Source organism: Bemisia tabaci, chromosome 2 (assembly GCF_918797505.1).
Source record: "Bemisia tabaci chromosome 2, PGI_BMITA_v3".
Lineage (NCBI taxonomy): Eukaryota > Metazoa > Arthropoda > Insecta > Hemiptera > Aleyrodidae > Bemisia > Bemisia tabaci.
In genome coordinates this window covers 79,580,032-79,600,563 of record NC_092794.1, presented here as the reverse complement: position 1 = coordinate 79,600,563, position 20,532 = coordinate 79,580,032, and the positions used below count along the sequence as shown (strand labels likewise).

General features: G+C 39.2%; 1 protein-coding gene across 5 annotated transcripts; it reads right to left on the bottom strand.

Moving 5' to 3' along the window:
* Positions 1-10,887: 10,887 nt before the first annotated feature.
* Positions 10,888-18,838, bottom strand: LOC109043218 (putative 3-methyladenine DNA glycosylase). 5 transcript variants are annotated; one of them, XM_072296388.1, is made up of 4 exons: positions 18,255-18,836; positions 15,909-16,615; positions 13,746-13,998; positions 10,888-12,243 (listed from the first exon to the last, which is right to left on the bottom strand). In XM_072296388.1, exons 1-2 carry the CDS (start codon positions 18,631-18,633, stop codon positions 16,155-16,157), a joined length of 840 nt encoding a protein of 279 aa, XP_072152489.1. In that variant the 5' UTR covers positions 18,634-18,836; the 3' UTR covers positions 10,888-12,243; positions 13,746-13,998; positions 15,909-16,154. The 5 variants fall into 5 exon arrangements, with proteins under 5 accessions (XP_072152489.1, XP_072152488.1, XP_072152491.1 ...); XM_072296387.1 differs by lacking the exon at positions 13,746-13,998 and adding an exon at positions 13,393-13,515; XM_072296390.1 differs by lacking the exon at positions 13,746-13,998 and having other exon boundaries at positions 16,093-16,615; positions 18,255-18,838.
* Between the last annotated feature and the right edge of the window lie 1,694 nt (positions 18,839-20,532).

The following is a 20,532-nucleotide window of genomic DNA, read 5'->3' as shown; positions in this document are numbered from 1 at the left end:
CTGGTTTGGCGATGTCAATAGAATGACGAACGAAGGACTGCCGTAAAAGATGCTTGATTGGGTTCCTCCTGGAAGAAGACAAAGGGGATGCCCAGTGAAAGGGTGGCGACACAGGGATTTAGAAAAATGAGGGTATGTGAACTCCCTGAAAGGCCTTAGGAGGATCGGGAACTTAGGCGGTAGTAAGGTGTCGCAGAGCGCCAGAGATCGCTATAAAAGCAGCTTTGTATGTATGTGTAATATATTAATTACTATCGAAATTGGGAGTATCAGGCACTCCCCGGCAATGGCACTGTTTAACAAGCAAAAAAATTACAACCATGTCTCCCCGATGAGATAAGCCCAAGTAGCATGGATTGCAATTTCATTGCAATGGATTGTGAGTTGATTGCAATTTTTGCTTGTTGCCTATACGTTCATTTGAAGGCGCTTAAAAAGTTGCAATTTTATTGCAATAAGTTTGCAAGAAATGTAGATTATGCTTGTTGCCTAACCTTCTTTTTCAAGGCACTATAAAGACTGCAATTTCGGTGCAATCATGTTGTAACAAATTCACGCCATGTGCCTGGCATCCAATTCTCTAGTTGTTTTAAAGTTTTTTCGACTTAAATGTCTCACCTAACCCATATAGCCCAACATATTTTGAAAATATTGTCACCTTTATCAAATATTTTCATGGCAATATTGTAAGTAAAATATTTTCAAAATATTTTTAAAACATTTTAAAGGAATATTTTGAAAATGTTTACAAAAAATATTTTTAAAATAATTCAAAAATATTGCCTGTAAACATGCATGTTAAAAATATTCCTTAAGAAAGTTTTGAAAATATTTTTAAGTTCTCAAGTTAGTATGTGGTGTAATTTACACCGGTGTAAATTTAGTGTGAGTACCTATTACGTGATATCGAAAAAAAAAAATCAGACAAAAAAAATATGAAAAAAAATAAATAACACGAAAAAAAATAAATAATAGGCAAAAGAAAGAAGCCTGAGAAAAACGGCGTTAATCAAATCTATGATGAATGTTGAACCACGCACTGACGCGATGCATGCGATAACAGCCTTAACAGGCGTGATTTCAACCAAGCTCATCATCAGCTCCCTGTAGCTCAGTGGAAGAGTGCACCGCTACGACGTTCGCGGGTCGGGTTCAAGCCCACTCAAGGGCGTCCGGTATTTTATGCTGCTAAACGTCGTAGGACATTAGGTAAGCATGGGTTCGAATTATTATAATTTCCCCGGAAAATTTAGGGGTTGAAATTTAAAGGTCGTCAATATTGAAATTTCTTTGCAAAAAAAAAAATTGTAACTTTTTTACAATGAGGGGGTCAGATGTTGTAAAATAATTGCAATTTTCTTGCAAGAAAGTTGAAATCATCTGGAAATTTTATTTCATTTAAATTGCAATTTTTTCGTTGCAAAATGCTACTTGGGAAGGTGATTCCTACGTATTTTGAGGGGCTGAATCCGGGAACCTCCGTTTTTTCCATCACCCTACAATGGAGTTGTTGCATTTGTGAGGGTTTTGCGATTTGACCGTCGATTCTTACGTAAAAGTTCGCGAAAAACACGATGGTGCCACTGGTTTTCTCTGAAAGCAACTCCCAAGCTCAAAAAAGCTCTCAAGTTTAGATCAAAATGGAGGGGATATCCCGCCCTACCCTGAGACTCCACCTCTACATCAAAACAAACTTTCCATGCAAAGATAGGGAGCAATAGAGTCCCTTTATACTGAGAGTCAAGATAACACCCCTCATGGAGTCACAAACGGGAATAAAGATTACAGAAATTGAACGTTTTTCGTAATCTTTGATCGGCCCATTCTCGAATTCCTTTCTTCGTTCCTTCCCTCATTCCGTTTGTTCCTTGCCGAACCCGTAATTCCCCGGCACAGATTAGTCCAGATCGCTAACATCCAATCTAGCCAATGCTTCAGAAGCGTGAGTAATTTTTGCTACAGGTTAGGCAACTTTAGAAAATTGATGGCACTACCAGTAGTGAAAGAACTTGACCAGATCGAGAGAAATTTCCTATTGAATCTGATTATAAAGCTTGAAAAAAGTATAAATAGTAATGTGTAATAATGGTTTTTGATCAAATAAGATTTTATCAAGTACTGTTATGCTAAGTATTCTGTTCCAATTTTCTTACAACAGTTGGTAGCAATTAACTGCTCTCATGGGGGCCTGGCGGGAATTCAAAACTAGGAACCAAAAGTCTCATTTTGGCAGGATTTTGCTTTAATTTTCGGTTTCTAAGGCTTTAAACTTCAAAAATATGATATATTATAATCTGCAAATTTTTTCAATAATGTTATCTACTCAGTATACTGATGAACTCTGATTTGTTTATTTCCACCGATAAAGCACAAAAACATAGCCCGATTATACGAATAAAGAAGGAGAATTAATTAAAATACGGGTAAACAAGGCTAAAAATTATTGAAACACTTAAAGGCAGGACGTTTCGAGCTGCTACCAGCTCATTTTCAGCTGCAAAAACAAGTAAAAAATTGAGTGGCGACCTGACCCCAGCCGTTATTATGAGTGGTTACGTGATAACGGCTGAGGTCAGGTCGCCACTCAATTTTTTACTTGTTTTTATGTGTTTTTGCAGCTGAAAATGAGCTGGAAGCAGCTCGAAACGTCTTACCTTTTAGTGTTTCAATAATTTTTAGCCTTGTTTACTCGTATTTTAATTAATTCTCCTTCTTTATTTATTTCCACCTTAATTATTTAATCTGGAAATATTGAACCACATAAATTCTACTGAGAAACTAATTCTTGAATTCTTCGGAACGTTTCATCCCACAAAAATCTGAAAAAGAAGTATTCTCCCGCCGAAAATCTGCTGAAAATAGCCAAAATTTCAGTTTTGGTTCCTAGTTTTAAATGCCCATGGATTTTCCCGCCAATGGCGCTCACAAAACTACTCACGCTCCTCCGCCGATGTTAGCGATCTGGACTAATCTGTGTTCCCCGGTCCATTCCAGATTATAATCTTTGTAATCGGTGAAACTGTAATCTTTATTCCCGTTTGTGACACTGTGGAGGCCTAAAATACGGGAACCAATCAGAAACGGATTCACATTGTCTTGACTCTCAGTATAAAGGGACTCTAGGGAGCAAATACATTGACAGGGCTACCACTTTATTTGGGGACTCCAAAACTGAAAACACGGCAACCCTGCTAATGTATTTGCTCCCTATCTTTGCATGGAGGGTTTGTTTTGATGTACAGATGGACTCTCAGGGTAGGATTGGATATCCCCTCTATTTTGGACTCACTTTGAGAGCTTTTTTTGAGCTTGGGAGATGATTTCAGAGAAAACCAGTGGCACCATCGTGTTTCTCGCGAATTTTTACATAAGAATCAATGATCAAATCGCAAATCCCTTTTTCGTGCAACATCTCCATTCTCTGGAAAACCCGATTCCGCCCGAAATAATGGTCATTATCCTGGTTAGTTTTCCGGAAAATTGAGGGGTAATCCGGAAGAATAAACGCAATTTTCAGATTTAGTGGGTCAAAACTCATCGGAATAGTTTTATTGTGTATTTGAGAACAAATTTACCCATATTCTGCAGGGGTACCTTAAAAAAAACCAACAATGCTAATTATAGAAACTGACCCGGAAAATTATTCCGATTAGAGTGTTCCTGAACACACTAATCAAAATGACTGCCGAGTTCGGCCTTTGCATGGTCCAAATCAGCACCATTTGGCATGAAATATTTTTTTCTGCTATTTTTTTGGAATCTGTGACCTCGAAAACAGATATCTAGTGTGTTTACTCCTCTCTTTGCTACGCATTTGACGTTTTAGCCGCTAAAGAGCCAAAATCGGCCGCCATCTTGGATTTTGGGCATTTCCGTGGGTCGAGGGGTCTGTATGACAATTTTTCTGGAATCTACGATCCAAAAAACATGAGAATCGACACCTCTCTTGACGTTTTGTGCCGTTTTGCCAAAATTTCAATTTCAGCGTCCATTTTGGCCGCCATCTTGTTTTTGGGGCCTTGGCATCAAAATTGGAGAGTCCACCAAAGATTTTCTCATTCTAGGGACCAAAATGAAGAGAGTAAACTTGCATCACAAACGTGCAAACGGGACGTAATTTTCGAACACATGCTCCCCTGACTCTGCAATAAATCGCCTTTTCCCGTCATTTTTTAGCATTTCCAGCCGGTTTTCACTTCCGTTTGGATCCGTGCCCCATCGATGCACGTTATAGTAAGGGTTTATTACTCGAAAGTAAACACCTTAAGGTTGAAATAGATCGAGAAAATTGGAAATTGCAGTTACAGTCCATGGAATGTATCGGTTACGGTGTGAAAAATCGTCTTTTTGCGTCAATTTCGAGGATTTTCGGTCGGTTTCCGGTTTCCATCAGGCCGTTGATCGATCGGTGCATGTATGGAAAGCGTTGATAGTCTGATTTTATACATGTTAGAGGGTAAAGTGGGAAAAAATATCGATAATTGAAGAGTTCATTATCGAAATATTTGGATTAACATGTGAAAAATCGTCCTTTTTTACCAATGTTTAGCCTTTTTTGGCCTATTTGAATTTTTTTAGGCCCTTAACCGTCCGATGGCAATTAAAAAAAGTATATCAACCGAAAGTATATATCCTAAGCTTGAAGTATAAAAAAAAAATCGAAAATCGGAGAGACTGTTTTTTAGATAATTCAGTTTGAACATTGAATGGCGAAAAAATCGTAAATTTTGAAAAACTCTAAATTACGGCCGTTTAAATAATTTTTAGCTCAATTTTGATGGCATATTCAGAATCTACATGAAAAATTGGTCTAGATACTCTCTTTCAAAGTATGATGGATTGATACAGAGTCTCGCTATGGAGAGTCAAAGAGAGGGAAGTCGAGAAAATGAGAATCGCTAAAACGGGCGTTTTTGAATATCACTAAAATTCACCCCATCTTTGGGGGTCGATATCTCGCGAACGGGGCATCGGATGGGAAAACCCTTCAAAAAATTAGTTTCTTAGAATGATGTAAAGACCCCGTATACCAATTTTTAGCCAAATCGGAGGGGGTCGGGTTCCGACCTTGGTTGCGTTGACGTGGAATGACCCAGGTGAAAGAGGGAAATTTAGGCAAGACTGCTCAATTTTGGATGGAATATATGGAAAAAGTAGCAATTATGTTACGATTTCTCCATGCAACTATATAAAATAATTTTGACCTCCTTCCATCGTCCTTACAGGAAATGATACCAATTGTTTTCGCATGTGATTATTATAACTACACAAGGTATTTAGTAGCTTACTAGCTGCTTCAGCTCGCTACGCTCGCTTGCGCCGCTACCCGGTGGCTTCGCCCTCTGGACCCCCAGTCACTCACTCCGCGAGTGTATGTTGGCTCGCTTCGCGAGCCAAATATTGCTACTACGAATAATTAGTGGACTTCCTGGAGGCAAATTGATAAATTCAAAAACAAAGAAGAAGAAACTAATAATGATAACCACCTACTTCTAGGAAAAGAAACATCCTTGAAAAATAAAAAACACTCCTGGAAAAAAAATAAAAACACTTAGTGAAAATTTAACGGTGCGAAAGGGTGAAGATTGATTACCGATTTTCTTGAAAGAACACATGAACTGCTGACAAAAGTTAATTATTAATAAAACCTGTGCTGCCGTAAAAAGGAAAATTATCTTCTGAAAAATACACATCAAAATTAAGTAATTTTCATAAAAAAAAACTAGAGACATAATGAAGAAATCAAAACTCTAGACGCACTAATAAGAAACCTGGACAAACCAAGAACTGATTATTAGCAATGCGACGGAGGAAATGCGTAGCAGGTGTTCCGAGTCAGGCGGCATGAGGAAAGGAGGTATACTGCCGCAGGACTCGTGCCAGAGTAGAAGGGTGACACGTGTTAATGGCAGGTGGAGATGGGTTTACGTCGAGAGGGAAACGGAAAATCAGAGGGTGGGAGGTCCCCCAACCATATGACTCGTCCATTGGCAAAGATGCAAATATTTCGTTATCAAATCGAGGTAAATTTTGCAACATCGGTCGCGCAAATCGAAAAACCAAGGGATGTTGGCACATCTACAGCCCAAGAGCTTTCATTTAAAACAAATCCGAGGAAAATCGGTCCAGTGGTTTCCGAGATTAAATCAGCACAAACTGTCCAGTGGCAAAAACGCAAATATTTTGTCATCAAATCGAGGTAAATTTTGCAACATCGGTCGCGCAAATCAAAAACCAAGGGGTACTGGCACATCTACAGCCTAAGAGCTTTCATTTAAAACAAATCCGAGGAAAATCGGTCCAGTAGTTTCCGAGATCGAATTAGCACAAACTGAAGAAGGACAAAAAAGCCTTAGGTAGGATATTATTTTCTATATTTTATTATTATTATTATTATTATTTTTCATATTCACTGCTGTCACCAGCTTTGCTGGGTTGCTTTAAGCCCTCACACAGGGGCAAACAATGCTCCTAGGTATGAGGGCTGTTTGTGGTTTGGGTGGCCGGGTGGTGGTTATTTCACTCCCCCTTGGGGGGTGGCTCGTCACGGACTAGGATACCTGTTTTAGGAACCGAGGCAGGGTAGGTGTCTGGAGGACGCCTGCCTAAAGGTTTCTTTCCTGAGGTGGTAGGCGGTAGGGGTGTTTTTGGTGTGTGGGAACGTTCTAGGTGTATTCGCGCTGCTCCACCTAGCTTAAGACCTTCCGGAGGATTCTGGCAGTGCCTAACACAGCAGACTTCATGGGCCAATACTAGCGAATGTTTCCCAGGGATTTCGTTCTTCAGTTTAGTCCAGTCTTTAGAGACTGCTCCGGTAGCTCCTATCACAAAGGGTATGACTCGGGTTTTGGTCTTCCACATCCTGCTGATTTCGATCTCTAGGTCTTTATACTTTAGTTTCTTCTCGGCTTCCTTTTTTGTGATGTTCCTGTCTGCTGGGATAGAGACATCAATCAGCAGACACGTTTGGCCTGTCCTACGTAGGATGATGTCCGGTCTGTTTGCCTCAACAGTTCTATCGGTTCTGATAGGGAAGTTCCACAGGATCGTTGTCTCTCCATCTCTGGTTGTTGCAGTGTTTTTCGGTTTGTGTTCATACCATTTATCTGCGTCGACTTCGATTCCATATTCTTTGCAGAGGCTGTAGTGAAGTTGGGTGCATACTCTGTTGTGTCTCTCGATATAGTCCTTTTGGGCTAGAATTGGGCAACCTGATGTTATGTGCTCAATGGTTTCTTCGAACTGGTGGCAGATTCTGCATTTGCTATTCACATGTTTCTTGTGGATTTTCCTCTCTCGGTACCTTGTGTTTAAGGCTTGATCCTGTGCCGCTACAATTAGGCTCTCTGTTTCTGCTTTTAGTACACCTTTACTGAGCCAGATGGTAGAGAGATTACTCTCGATAGAGTCATTTTCTAGCATCAGTGGATACTGCCCGTGCATGATCTTTCCTTTCCATTTGGTTCTGATGCTTTCTGAGATTTTCTTTTTGATTTATTATTATTATTATGCGAAGTTATCTCCAGCTTTGCTGGGTAGTTGGGCTCTCTTCACGTGAGCAAACAATGCTCATTGGTAATGAGAGTAAAGTGGGTTGAGGCCGGTGTTAACTTGGCTATGAATGGCCAATTTACAGCCGACGATAAGGTTTGCAGTAACCGGGGTGAGAACTGTGTCTTAAGACGCCCACCCAGAGGTTGCTTCTCGTCGATGATGGTGGGGTAGGGGTTTAGGTTGTGGGGGAACAAATGAGTATGGATTCTTTGGTTAAGGTTTTCAACTTAAGACTTTCCTCAGTATCCTAGCAGTTCCGAGGATTGCTGCTTTCTGAGCTGTGACAAGAGAGTGCTTCCCAGGGATTTCTTCCTTAAATTTCTTCCATTCTTTCGAGACTGCTCCCGTCGCGCCGATTACGAAGGGTATGACTTTCGTGTCCGTTTTCCACATTCTACTTATCTCGATTTCTAAGTCTTTATACTTGAGTCTTTTTTCGGCTTCCTTCAATGATATGTTCCTATCCGCTGGGATTGACACGTCGATAAGCAAGCAAGTTTGCCCCCTTTTTCGCAGTATGATGTCAGGCCTGTTTATTATTATTATTATTATTATTATTATTATTATTATTATTGTTATTATTATTATTATTATTATTATTATTATTATTATTATTATTATTATTATTATTATTATTATTATTATTATTATTATTATTATTATTATTATTATTATTATTATTATTATTATTATTATTATTATTATTATTATTATTATTATTATTATTATTATTATTATTATTATTATTATTATTATTATTATTATTATTATTATTATTATTATTAGTAGTAGTAGTAGTAGTAGTATTTTTTTTTTTTTTTTTTTTTTTTTTTTTTTTTTTTTTTTTTTTTTTGTAACTCAGAAGAGGGAACCCTTCCGGCACAAGTATTACTGACGGGCCACAGGCCAAAGTCAGTAACACATACTATCTTGCTTGAAAAAAAAAGGGTAAACGTTATTTTAAAGTAAAATTTAAAAAAAAAATTTAAAAAAATTAAATTTTAAGTGAAATCAAAAAATTATTCGATATTAAGAAACGACCTGACAATTAATACTTGACGTGCTTATAACGACGGACTTCTGCATTGAATGAAGCAGGTAACTGTTTATTCCGAGGTCTCGAAGATGTTGAACTAAACTTTTTGGAACTATCCCCGTTCAGAGACAAGAGACCCTCCGCTGGCCTCCTAGCGACAGGTGGAAGCTTTTACTTTCGGGGTTTCAACAATTCCTTATGGACAATTATGAACGAGCAACAGTCATCACCCTATTTTCGGCTGTTGACTTACCTACATGGTCGATGATGAGCTTCGGATGACGTCATAAGCCAAACAACTTTCCCAAACGTCGGTCATTTTCGGCTTGTTTGCAAAACGAAACTGCCAACACGTTGTTGAACATCAACCATGTAGGTAAGTCAACAGTAGAATGCTGAAGTCCCGAAAGTAAAAGCTTCCACCATGGCCAAGTTACTAGTGGAGGGTCTCTTGTCTCTGTCCCCGTTACTGACATTATCAGGGGCTTGATACAAACAATATTCAGGTTCCATAATCGCTTCATTTCTGCAGCTAGGGGCAGATATTTTACCATCTTCTCCTGATACTTCAGCTCCAAGTTATGATTATTAGGGATGCTAATATCAATGATGTAAGCGGTGCGATCTCGCTTATCAACAAGCACTATGTCTGGTCTGTTTGCCATGATGGTTTTATCGGTTAGGATCGGGTTATCCCAATAGAGCCGGAAGCGCTGATTCTCCAGGACCGTGGCTGGGCAATATTTGTAGTAGGGTTCAGCAGTACCTACTGTCCCCCGCTTTAGGGGGTCATTTTTGGGCCTTGGATGGGCCGATTATGGATTTTCAGGGGTCTATTCTACGTGAAATTTTCCGTGGTTTTTAATTCTGATGCGATTTATCCGCAATTCGGTCGGGAACCGTGACTTTTAGCATCGTGACCCCCCCCCCCTTTATTTCCCAAGGGGGAGTGGGGGGGTTTCGGGACCACGAAATTCGGATTCCTTGGGGTCAATTCCCTATTCAACCCCGCGGGTCCCGACTTCGTACGACCTAAAATAAACGAGAAAAAGGCCTGGTACGGGTAGTCTGAAACACCCTGTATGCAGTCCTTACACCCTAATTCATTTGAACGAAGTTTCCTTCAGCATAATAAGTATATCCGTTGTCTTTCGAATTCCGAAACCAATCATTGTCTCATAATTTCTTGGGGGTCACTGTGATAATTTCTTTTGTTGAAATTATATTGTTAAGTTAAATCATCAGCATAAATGTCATGAGTTGGAAATTAGAACCTCCAACTGACAAAGAGATTTCCAGGTTCAGCCATAGACATTCGAATCTCTTCCCTTTGTATCGAAATAATTATTCTCATTCCTTCAAACACGCTTACTAAAAATTTGATCAATTTCAGTGTAACTACCAAAAAATTTAAGAATAAAAGTTAAAATATTGTGCCTTTTCTACAAGGAAAGGAAACATCTATGCGCTTTATTCTTTGTCCAATTTTTGAACCTGACTTTTCCTCTCTTCAGGATTTGAAAGATTTTTTTTTTGTTGTGGGAAATTTATTTTTTCATCATTGCTTTTGGCTTAACTAGTAGCGAAAATATGCAGCAAGAGTCTTCAACATCTTTACTTGAACTTCACCTTCTCCTCGTTTTTCTACTTAATATTCCTGTATTTGTGACTGACTGCCCGTCGAATTAGGAAACTTAGTCCACAAAAAGAAAAACTTGAGTTTTTATTACAAAATAATAGAAGAGTAGTCTCTGATCATTTTGTGAGGAAAAACGTCTGTAAAATGTCAAACCAAGCAAGAGTAATGGCATCCTGAAGCAAGCGGTTCCAAATAAGTAGTTTTGAGAAAGCTGTTCAATATTGGAAGCGTTTAAATTAAAAGGAACTGCGTCCATTGCAACAAGCTCCATGTCATGTATGTATTTGTATACTCGTGGATCTGAGGGCTCCTGCCCGAATGAACACAATTCCTTTTGATTCAAATACGTCCAATTCCAATCTACCCCGTTCATAAGAAGTAAGAATTGGCTGGTTTAAAGAAAACCTTTCGCCATCTATAGACACAAGAATTAACTTTAAGGCTTGTAACTTTTTCACAGGGCTCTCTGAAACAGTTTTTCTCGGCGATATAAAAATTCGAATTTTCGAGGGACAAAAAATGTTCCTTTAAAAATTTAGCTTCCTTGAGCCGAGATTCCTTTCCTTGTTGGGGGGCACAATGCAGCGCAATTCTCGGATTTGCAGAGTTTATAACTAACAGTGAATTACATGGAACATTGAAAACAGAAAAGCGTTCATACAAAATAAATCGGTTTATTTGTAAATGTGTATAGTTAAAAAACTTTCATACATGAGAAAAAGAAAAAAAATATTCATATACAGTAACAGCAGCTTGCAGACTACAGAGAAAGTAAATTTCAGATTTTCCATGGAAATAATGAGAATTGAAACATGAGAACTTAATCTGAATCAATACTCACAAAATAAGCATTTGCCATTAAGAAACGCACTTTTTGCCAAAGAATTAATTATCTGGTAGAATGAATATTTGGAGGAAAATTGAAAAAAAAAGGACGAGTAACGAGTGCAGTTACAGGCTCCTTCAAAACTTGGGATAAATTGTTTAATGCAAGAACTGAACAGGCAGCGAAAGTTCAAAACTTGATGAGTGTTAAAACCTATTGGGAAAATTAAATAACTGGCTGTTTTCAGAAAGTGAAACCTGTTTTTTCCCAAGTATTGAGCTGGGATGAAGCAATACAAAGTACCTATCTACCTATCCGAACTGTAAAAAAGGAGCAGGGTTGCAAAAGTACTCTAAGGTTCTAGACACACACACAGGTTCATAAGTCTTCTCGGAAATGTTCTGACAATGTTTGCAATTAGGTTCTTGAGAGAAGAAATTAACAAAAATTTAATGCAATGTTTAAATGCGAGTCCTGATAAAAGCAAAATAGTACTTTTGCTTATGTTCTTAATGAACTTACAAGCTAAGAACGCTCTTGAAATTAAGGTATAGCTATGATGGTCGGTGTTCAAAGAAGTGAACGGTTAACCTCTGTAGTTGGTTGTATTCTCTGCGCACTGATGGCAAAAGAGATAACCTACCGTAATGAAGAGCCCCATTAAAGCTCTTGCATGCGTCGAAGATCCGCAATTGAAACACATATGCTCTGGTGAGTTTTAGCAAGAAACATGGTGCCACTGGTTTTCACTGCAATGAACTCCAAAACTAGAAAAAAATCTCTCAAAATTCAGGCTGTGACGGAGGAAATCCCCCACGCTACGCTGAGAGACCACCTCTACATCCAATCAAACTTTTCATGCATACATAAGGAGCAAATACAGAAGCAGAGTTGCTGTGGCTGCAGCTTTTAAGACTCAGTGATAAATGGCATCCAATCTAAGCATGGTGAGTATGACGGGAAGTAGAGGTAGACTTTCAGCATGGCATCCACGATCTCCTCCATTACGGCCTCAACTCAGAGAGCTTTTCTTGAGCTCGGAAGTTAAATCCAGAGAAAATCAGTGGCATCATCATCCTTCTCACAAAAATTCACACAAGGAAAAGATCCCTAATCTCTGACGCATGCAAGAGTTTCTTTTCTGGTCATTTATAAAAGCTCCTATACGATCGTGGTGTAACGCTGGTCCTGAAAAAGAAAAAATGAAGTCCACTTTAACTCTTAACTTATGGGGTGGAACCACCTACATGGATAGCAATCGGTACATGTCTGACATCAAGGTTAATATTAGGTATTACTGGAAAACTGAAACGTCAGAGTTAACTAGATCCTCTTCTATAACTTCCTCAGAAAAATTAGGTCAATTCGTTTTATAGTTTATATATTACTTTATCGAGAACAACTAAATGATCCATTGATCAATCAATATTTCTGGATGTCAAAACACATTCTCAAAAATTGCCGAAAGTCATATGCTGTGGTACATCAGGTATTTGTACACAAGCTTTGATGGAAAAAATAATAAGATGATTTCAAAAGTATAAGCCGAGTGAGAATTGAAAATCATTCTGTCTTCCGATTTGCGATAATAATTCCAGAGATAATTTATGTTGTGTAAAAATATTTTTCAATCGAATTAATGTGCAAGCACATGACATGACTAACATGCACATAACGTCCAATCTCACCTTACTAGAATTAATAGAATAAAACCAAACTGAACGCTTCCAAATCTGTAGAACTTGTTTTCACTAACACACCATTCACCCACATTCCACTTCTATTGGGTGAAATCCAAATTCCTTTTGATAAAGTTTCTAGATATTTGGGTCTTCACCTGGATTCCAGGCTCAAGTGGGAAGCACATATGAAGAAAAAGGTTGATCAACTGCGCTTGAAATTTGCAAATATGCAGTGGCTTTTAGGCCGCAAATCACGGTTATCCCTTCAACTAAAACTGCTCCTCTACAAGTCAATGTTGAGGCCAGTTTGGAGTTTTGACTGCCAATTGTGGGGTTAAGCAGCCAAGTCAAATCTCGACAAAATCGAAATCATGCAAATGAAAATACTAGGAAGCATAGTTAAAGCAAGATGGTTTGAGAGAAACGCAGATATTCGCGCTGACCTCGACATCGACTCGGTAGAGGACAACATCACTAAGATGTATGTACAACTCTTATGAAGCCCGACTTTATCGGCACCCTAACCCGGGAGCACTAGCTCTCTTGGAGTTGGACCAATGCAGAAGGAGACTAACGCAGAAAGCCCCATGAGCTTGGAATCCAGGGGTTCACAAAATTTTTCCCGTAAAGAAAGAGATAAATAAATAAAACGTGCCTCCTCGTGCTCCTCGGTCATGATCGGAGGTTCTTTGGACTTTAACCGGGCTCGCTTGTCCAAATCCTCGGACATGATCGGAGGTTCTTTGGACTTTAGGCGGGCTTGGTTGTCCATATTTGGCTAAAGTAAAAAGACATTTTTATTTTGTAGTAATCCTGTTTTTCATTTTCTCCTCGATACATTGAGGTAGTATTTTATATTGTTAAAATTTGTAAATTTAGTTAAGTATTAATTCTTAAATATCAACTGAGCTTTTTAAAGACATAATAGATGTCTAAAAGTATACTTTGTACGTTTATTTTGTGCAAAAAAAAAAAAAAAAAAAAAAAATAAATAAATAAATTACTAACATGCGTCTCGGGTAGGTAGCACACATGACCCACAAGTCAGATAGGTAAATAACAGTCAAATCCGACTTTTCGGCGCGCGTTGAACGGAAACTTTAATCGATCATAACTCCGGAACCGTTTGGTTCCCCAGCTTAATAGACCACTCGTTGGATGCGGAAAAAGACGAACAATTTAAAAAACTGGTTTGGGTTCAACCAAATAATTGAGATCTTTGTACATTTTTCGTTTCAAAGAACTTTTCTAGACCTAAAAACTGGAAAAAAGCACGTATGTTGACTTAAAAATGTGATATCGGGATTTCGACCTTTAGAATCTTTAAGTATGCAATTTTAGACGATTTTTCGTCCAAACCGGACCTCGATATCTTACTTCGTACGAGAGATATCGAGGTTCACAGGTTTTGACTTCCACCCCCCCCCCCCCCATTTTTGGGGGTCTGAAAATTTGGGAAAAGAAGCGCTCAAGTATGAGTAATCAAGACAAAGCCTGAAAAAATTCCAAAGGGGAGGGGGGGGGGTGGTGGAAAAAGCCATTTTTGCATCAAGCTCTTTTCCAACAAAAGATCCGCATACTTATGCCACTGACTCATTAAAGGTCAACAAAAAATACTATCATATTTCTCACAAAATCTACCGAAAAAATAATCACTTGAATAAGAAATCCTGCCAGTTGCAGGAATGCCGTTGAAAGGGCCAGGAATCTCCGTCTCCTAAAGCATTGATGAAATTCTTACCAGCTCTTTCTACAATTTGGGTGCAGTTATTCATGGAGAACAAGATTGTTTACACCACTAGTTTTTAATGTCTGCTAGAAAATACCAAATCGTAATTTTCCCTCCACAGTACATGTTTCTAAATTGTTAGTTTCCCCCAGAAACTGATATTTTTTTTTAATTTATGTGAAAAAGTACTTCAGGAATTTACTTATGCTGAGCTATGTTGATAAAATACTTTTTAAAGTGCTAAGATCAGAAAAGCCAGACTACCTTCATAAGCGGCTAAACTCTCCCACAGTTATTCATTTTTTTTTCGGAGAAAGTATTATTTTACTAAAGGACTTGATAAGTTGTACTTAGTAGAGGTGTCGTCTGCTAAGTTGACGGTTATTTACTTTCGGTTTGCAGGTGTTTTTGCGTCACTACTATTCACATGAAAACATCTGGCTCTCTCAGAAGCAAGAACACTAGTTTAGATAAGTTTTCTAATACTTTCAGACCATGTAACACTTTACTAATTGGCCACGCAGAAATCACAACCACAAAAAATTCGCAAATCATACATGACTGATGAGTAGTTTTTTTTACGATCCGATCATGAGACTGATGTTTTCAATGTGGATAGTAGCGAACGCCCCTTTGTTCAGAGGCCCAAAACCCAAATTCGTCGTTGGCACTTGCAAACCGAAAGTAAACAACCGTCAACTTAGCTGACGACACCTCTACAAGGGGTGTCCCAAAAGTACTGTATGTTCTTTTAATTTAGACAAACGATATGAACTCTTTTTCTCTAAGGTTAATTAAGAAAGTTTTAACAGCTTTTAATTTCATTGACAGAGTTGAACCTCTTAACTCTCAAGGCCTTCTGGAATATGAGGAACAACCAAAAGTCACATAGTGCACGGTCCAGACATTATGAGGGATGCGGAAGACAGACAAACCTATGTTTATCCACGCATTCTTTCGTGAACTAAGTCGTGTGAGGACGAGCGGTCTTGATGCAAGAGCCCCTGTTTCCTGCAGCAGGAGGTCAAGTGCGAACATGATAATTCCTGTTGTTGCCTAACATTGCAGTGCTTATATTTCATGTCGATTAGCACTACCAACTTCCTTCCACCAGCACGCTTGGTCTGCAGAATGTTTTACTGTTTAAATCTTGTTTACTTTTCGGAGAACAGGTGCTGAAAATCCTGGAGGGGTCACCTCGACATGTCATTTTAAAAACTTGGAGACTTTGTCAAGTGTTGACCTGGAGAATTCAGGATTGTCTTGTTTTTTCGTCATTACTAGCATGTTCATGCTACACGAACTATATTTTGATATCTACTACCGTTATTCTAAATTATTAAAAAATGTGCGGTACTTATAGGACACCCCTTGTATTTACAGTCTAAGTTTTAAAAGATATGATACAAGCATTGATGAAATACGAAGTATGAGTTACTTACCAGGTAATAGGCAGTTTGTCAGAAAAACCATGAAAAGTCTGGAATGGCCGTGAAAGGATTCTTGTAAGAGTGGACAGTATAAAATACTGACAAGGTATTCATTGTGAGCTATGACTGCTCTAAGCATCCAGCCATTATTATAACTAAGCGGTAGCAGAGAAGATAAATCTTTCTAGCTGCTTACCTACTTGAAAAACCTGAGTCGAGAGGAGATGGAAAAGAAGATTTTGCTGCTTGTATTTTCAGCTAGCTTGGTAAATTTTCTTCACAAGCTTTGTTTTGTCGGCTGACGAACTCACTTCCGAAAATGTAAAACCTGAGCAATTTATTTGCCCAGATAGGTCCCGCAGAGTCAATTCCTATGCGCGGTGCTTCAACAATTTTCATTGGCTCACTAGCTGTTCCATCAGCACCATATTCAATCCATAGAGAATCCGATTTGACCAAATCACACTTATTGCATGAGGCTATGTCTATATCAAAACTTATACATAATTTAGAGGGTCCATTGCACAATTCGGTGATCTTCTTATCTTGGTAGAGAGAGGCTTTTATGTTGTTCTCAAGGCCACGTTTAGCTCTGCGCTTTGCATACATATTTTCCATAAACTGTTTTCTTTTCCTCTGCATTTCTTCAATACCTTCAATTGGTTGCACAGCTCTCAGTAACACAGCTGCTCCCTCTCCTGCAATCAAAAGCGATAACACTGGTTTCCAAAAATTAATCGTCATTAGTTCTGGAATGTTCTGCCGAGGCGATTTAGGTATTTCCATGCAAATCAACTGATTTTTAGAGGTTTAAAAATTACTTGCAGTTTCTACAGACTCGAGTCGACACCAAAAAAGTTCAGGTACGCATTTCTAAACAGCGACACAAGATCGTCTGACGTTACTTATACATGTAAAGTAATGCAAGAATCAAGATAGCGGATCTTTTATCCCAGTCTGAAAGTGCCTCAACATATTTGCAATGGACTATAAACAATAACTTGTACCTGGTCTGAAAATTTCAGAATCACACGGAAAAAAATTCAAACTTGCGACAGTATTCTTCAGAGGGAGGGAAGCCGTAAAACCCAATGTTTTCAGCATTCATCTTGATAAATTCAAATAATTAATATTCCTTAGTGCTTTAGGTTTGGTTTTATGACTATTAAATCTGTAGATTCTTTCTTCAAAGCAAGATTTCCAGAGGCCACGCGTGTGCAGCATGTCCCAGACCACCCATGCAGACTTCCTTCTCAATGGTTTTAGGCCGGAGGAAGTCCAAGACAGTCGACAAGAGTAGGAGAATTACCCTTCGGAATCCAAGTTTCATCGTCCCTGCCCCCCTTTGTGGGTAAAAGGAGGGCACTCACTTTAAAAGTTGCAGTCATAGTCAGTTGAAAGTATTCCATCATAATTAGAAAACGCAGAAAAGGACCCCGCACAACTCTTACGGGAAGTTGCACCATGAAGAATTGCCTTCTGACTTATGTTTATCGATTCTCCTCAAGATGCTGATCAAAAGTTATAATTGCGCCAACTTTCTACGATGCACCGTTTTCGCAAAAAAACTATGAGAAGATTCAATTGTTTGGAGACTATGAATAAAAAAGAACAAAGCATTTGAGAACAGGCCCGATGTAAATAAGGAAAAAACGTAGTGCATGTCTGTCTTCTTATCTGTACCTGCCGACTCAGGGGCTATCTCCCTCCCGCACTCGCCCGGTAGACGTTCAGACTTTCCTGTTCTTATGCTCCTCAAGAATCTGATTTAGATAGCGGTCGAGCAAAACGGCGTGCGGAATCCGAGATAGGACTGCCGCTCGGTGCGGGAGTCCCCATGATTTCCTTGTTGACACACAGCCGCTTATCAATCGAGCACTGAAATGAGGAATCTTTCTGGTTTTACATCACCGAGTAATTGAATGTTCTCAAAGGTTTTTGGCGAAAACGGTGCATTGTAGAAAGTTGGCGCAATTATAACTTTTGATCGGCATCTTGAGGAGAGTCGATAATCATGAGTCAGAAGGCAATTCTTCTTGGTGCAGCTTCCCGTAAGAGGTGTGCGGGGTCCTTTTACCCTGAATAAAGACCATCCAAATCGGAATTACTGGCTCCTAAGGGTGAGGGAGAGAACCCCCCCTAAAAAAACGCCGGTTTGCTTAAATAATGTGGAGGCTTGGATAAATATGTTTTCATGAGTGATCAACCCTGAGGGCTTCCAACTTGATGGTTCCAATAAACCCTTTGTTGCAAGGTGGTATAGGGCCTTGAACACGGTTATCATGCTTTGCACTCTGAAAGGCATGGAGTTGCTGTTTTACAGCATTGAGAAAATGAATTGAGGATGATCTTCCTTACCTTTGCTGGAAATATTGAAGCAATGATACATTCCATACGTAAAGTAAACATAGGCAGTTCCGGGGCTCATAAACATGGGTTTGTTTGCTGGAGTCTCTCTACCTCCACAAGAATGAGATGCCAAATCCTCACCGCCAAGATAGCTTTCCGTCTCAACGATCATCCCTCGAAGTACACTGCCGTTGCTTAGCTGACGAACCAGAATTTTACCAAGGAGACATTTTGCCAATTCTTCACAAGGCTGATTGTAAAACGGTGCCTTCACTCTTTCTCCTGAAACGAAACGCTTATGGGGATTCTTCTCAAGGTTGTCAGTGAAGTACTTGGAAGTAGCGTTGACTACTGATTTGTCGCACATCTTGAAACAGAAAAATTGCATTTGAGGGACGACGAACTACGAAGCGTGAAAACTGAAAACTCACTGTATAGGGAATAGGGATGTCGATACTTATCCGATACTTGCAAAGTATCGATACTTTCGATCGATACTTAACGATACTCGGCATCGATACTCCACGATATCGATACCATGCAGTATCGATGCCAAGACCCCAGTATCGACGGTATTGATACTTAGTCTGATTTGGCCATGAAGAAGGCCTCCTTTTCTTTTTTAAAAAATTCTCTCCCCACTATTTCACCTTCATGTATGAAGGGCCGTTTGTAAAAAAAGTGTCAACTTCCTCCGGAGAGAGAGAAAGACTGGAGAGAGAGAAGAGGGCTGGGGAGAGGGGGTGAGAGGGCAGGGAGAGGAAAAATTGGCAGAGAGAGAAAAAACAGTTAGTAGAGAGAGAAAAAAATTAGCGAGAGAAAGATGAATTTTTCATGGCGAAAATAATTTCTCCGCGGAAAATAATTTTACCCGAAGTTGAATTGCTGTTCTAATGTCCAGGATTGAGGTTATACCCTCAACGGTGCCATCGGTTGCACCGGTCGATTTGCTCCGTTGCCACATGGATAAGGATATTCAATTTTATACTTCGGTTCGGATAGTTCCAGTCCACTCAGTCCAGGCTCATCCATTCCCACCATTCCATTCTTCCATCATTATTATTTCACTTCTTGAGGAAAATAAAATTTACAAAGCAGTAGTAAAGCCAGTAGGGAAAAGAAAATAATTTTAAATAAGAAATTTACTCCCGATAATACGAAAAGCTGTGGTCAGTGGTTTGATTTGTTGGTACACACCGTGCTTGCTTGCCGTGCCGTGCTTGAGAACAAGTCTAAGTCTGTTCTGTTCTGTTCTGTGTATAGGTAGCACGTGTAGCTCACAATCAGTACATACCAAAGACATAAAGACGGAGCGCTCGTATCTAAAAGCACGGGGAAAAAGTGAAGCTAGGTTCGGCGCTGCGCGCTTGTGTGAGTGTGTAAATGAGCGCGGGAATCCATGGCGGCAAACGGAAATTTGATTTGAACTTGTCCTCTTGATTTTTCCTTATTTCTTCTTCGAAACGTGTTTTAAATGCTTAAAACGATTATATTAAGAAAGTTCGGTCTGCGTCCTAATATATTACACCTACTTTTGCTCGGTAACAGGCAGTAATCTCAGATAAAGTTAGTTTTTCTTCTGCTTATGGTGGTTCTGCAGGTTCAAACAGGCCGTTACAGTTCTAGATCTACGTTACTCCCAAATGAAATCAGTCGGTCGACGACGGACCGAAACTAACCTAAAGTTAATAAAATATGAGTGTGTACCTGAATTTGGGCAAAAATCAACCTAAAATACTTCGTTTCCGCAATTTTATTTATTAGTTCCCGCCCTACATTTGAATTCAAACTTGTCCCGATTTCGCCGCCAATCCTCTAGCCAATAGTAGAGGTGATTGAAAAGAAGCTCTAGAAGCTTCATTTTTTGCTTTTAGTGCTCCGTCTTTATGTCTTTGGTACATACCAATTACATACCAAGCATGTGCCAAGCACCAAGCCCGCCAAGACAAGACTAGAGTCCCTTTATACTGAGAGTCAAGACAATTCAGCTCATGGATGTCACAAACGGGAATAAAGATTACAGAAATTGAACGTTTTTCGTAATCTTTGATCGGCCCATTCTCAAATGCCTTTCTCCGTTCCTCCTCTCGTTCCGTTTGTTCCTTGCCGAACCCGTAATTCCCTGGTCCATTCCAGATTATAATCTTTGCAATTGGTGAAAATGTAATCTTTATTCCCGTTTGTGACACTGTGGAGGCCTAAAATACGGGAACCAATCAGAAATGGATTCAAATTGTCTTGACTCTCAGTATATAGGGACTCTAGACAAGACTGTCAGACACTTCCA

What these genes read in the sequence shown, in the direction of transcription:
- LOC109043218 (XM_072296390.1), bottom strand. Translation starts at nt 18,633, where the DNA reads ATGCAATTTTTCTGTTTCAAGATGTGCGACAAATCAGTAGTCAACGCT. An exon ending in CTTCAATATTTCCAGCAAAG is followed by an intron (nt 16,616 to 18,254) that starts GTAAGGAAGATC and finishes TTTGGAAACCAG; the next exon opens with TGTTATCGCTTTTGATTGCA.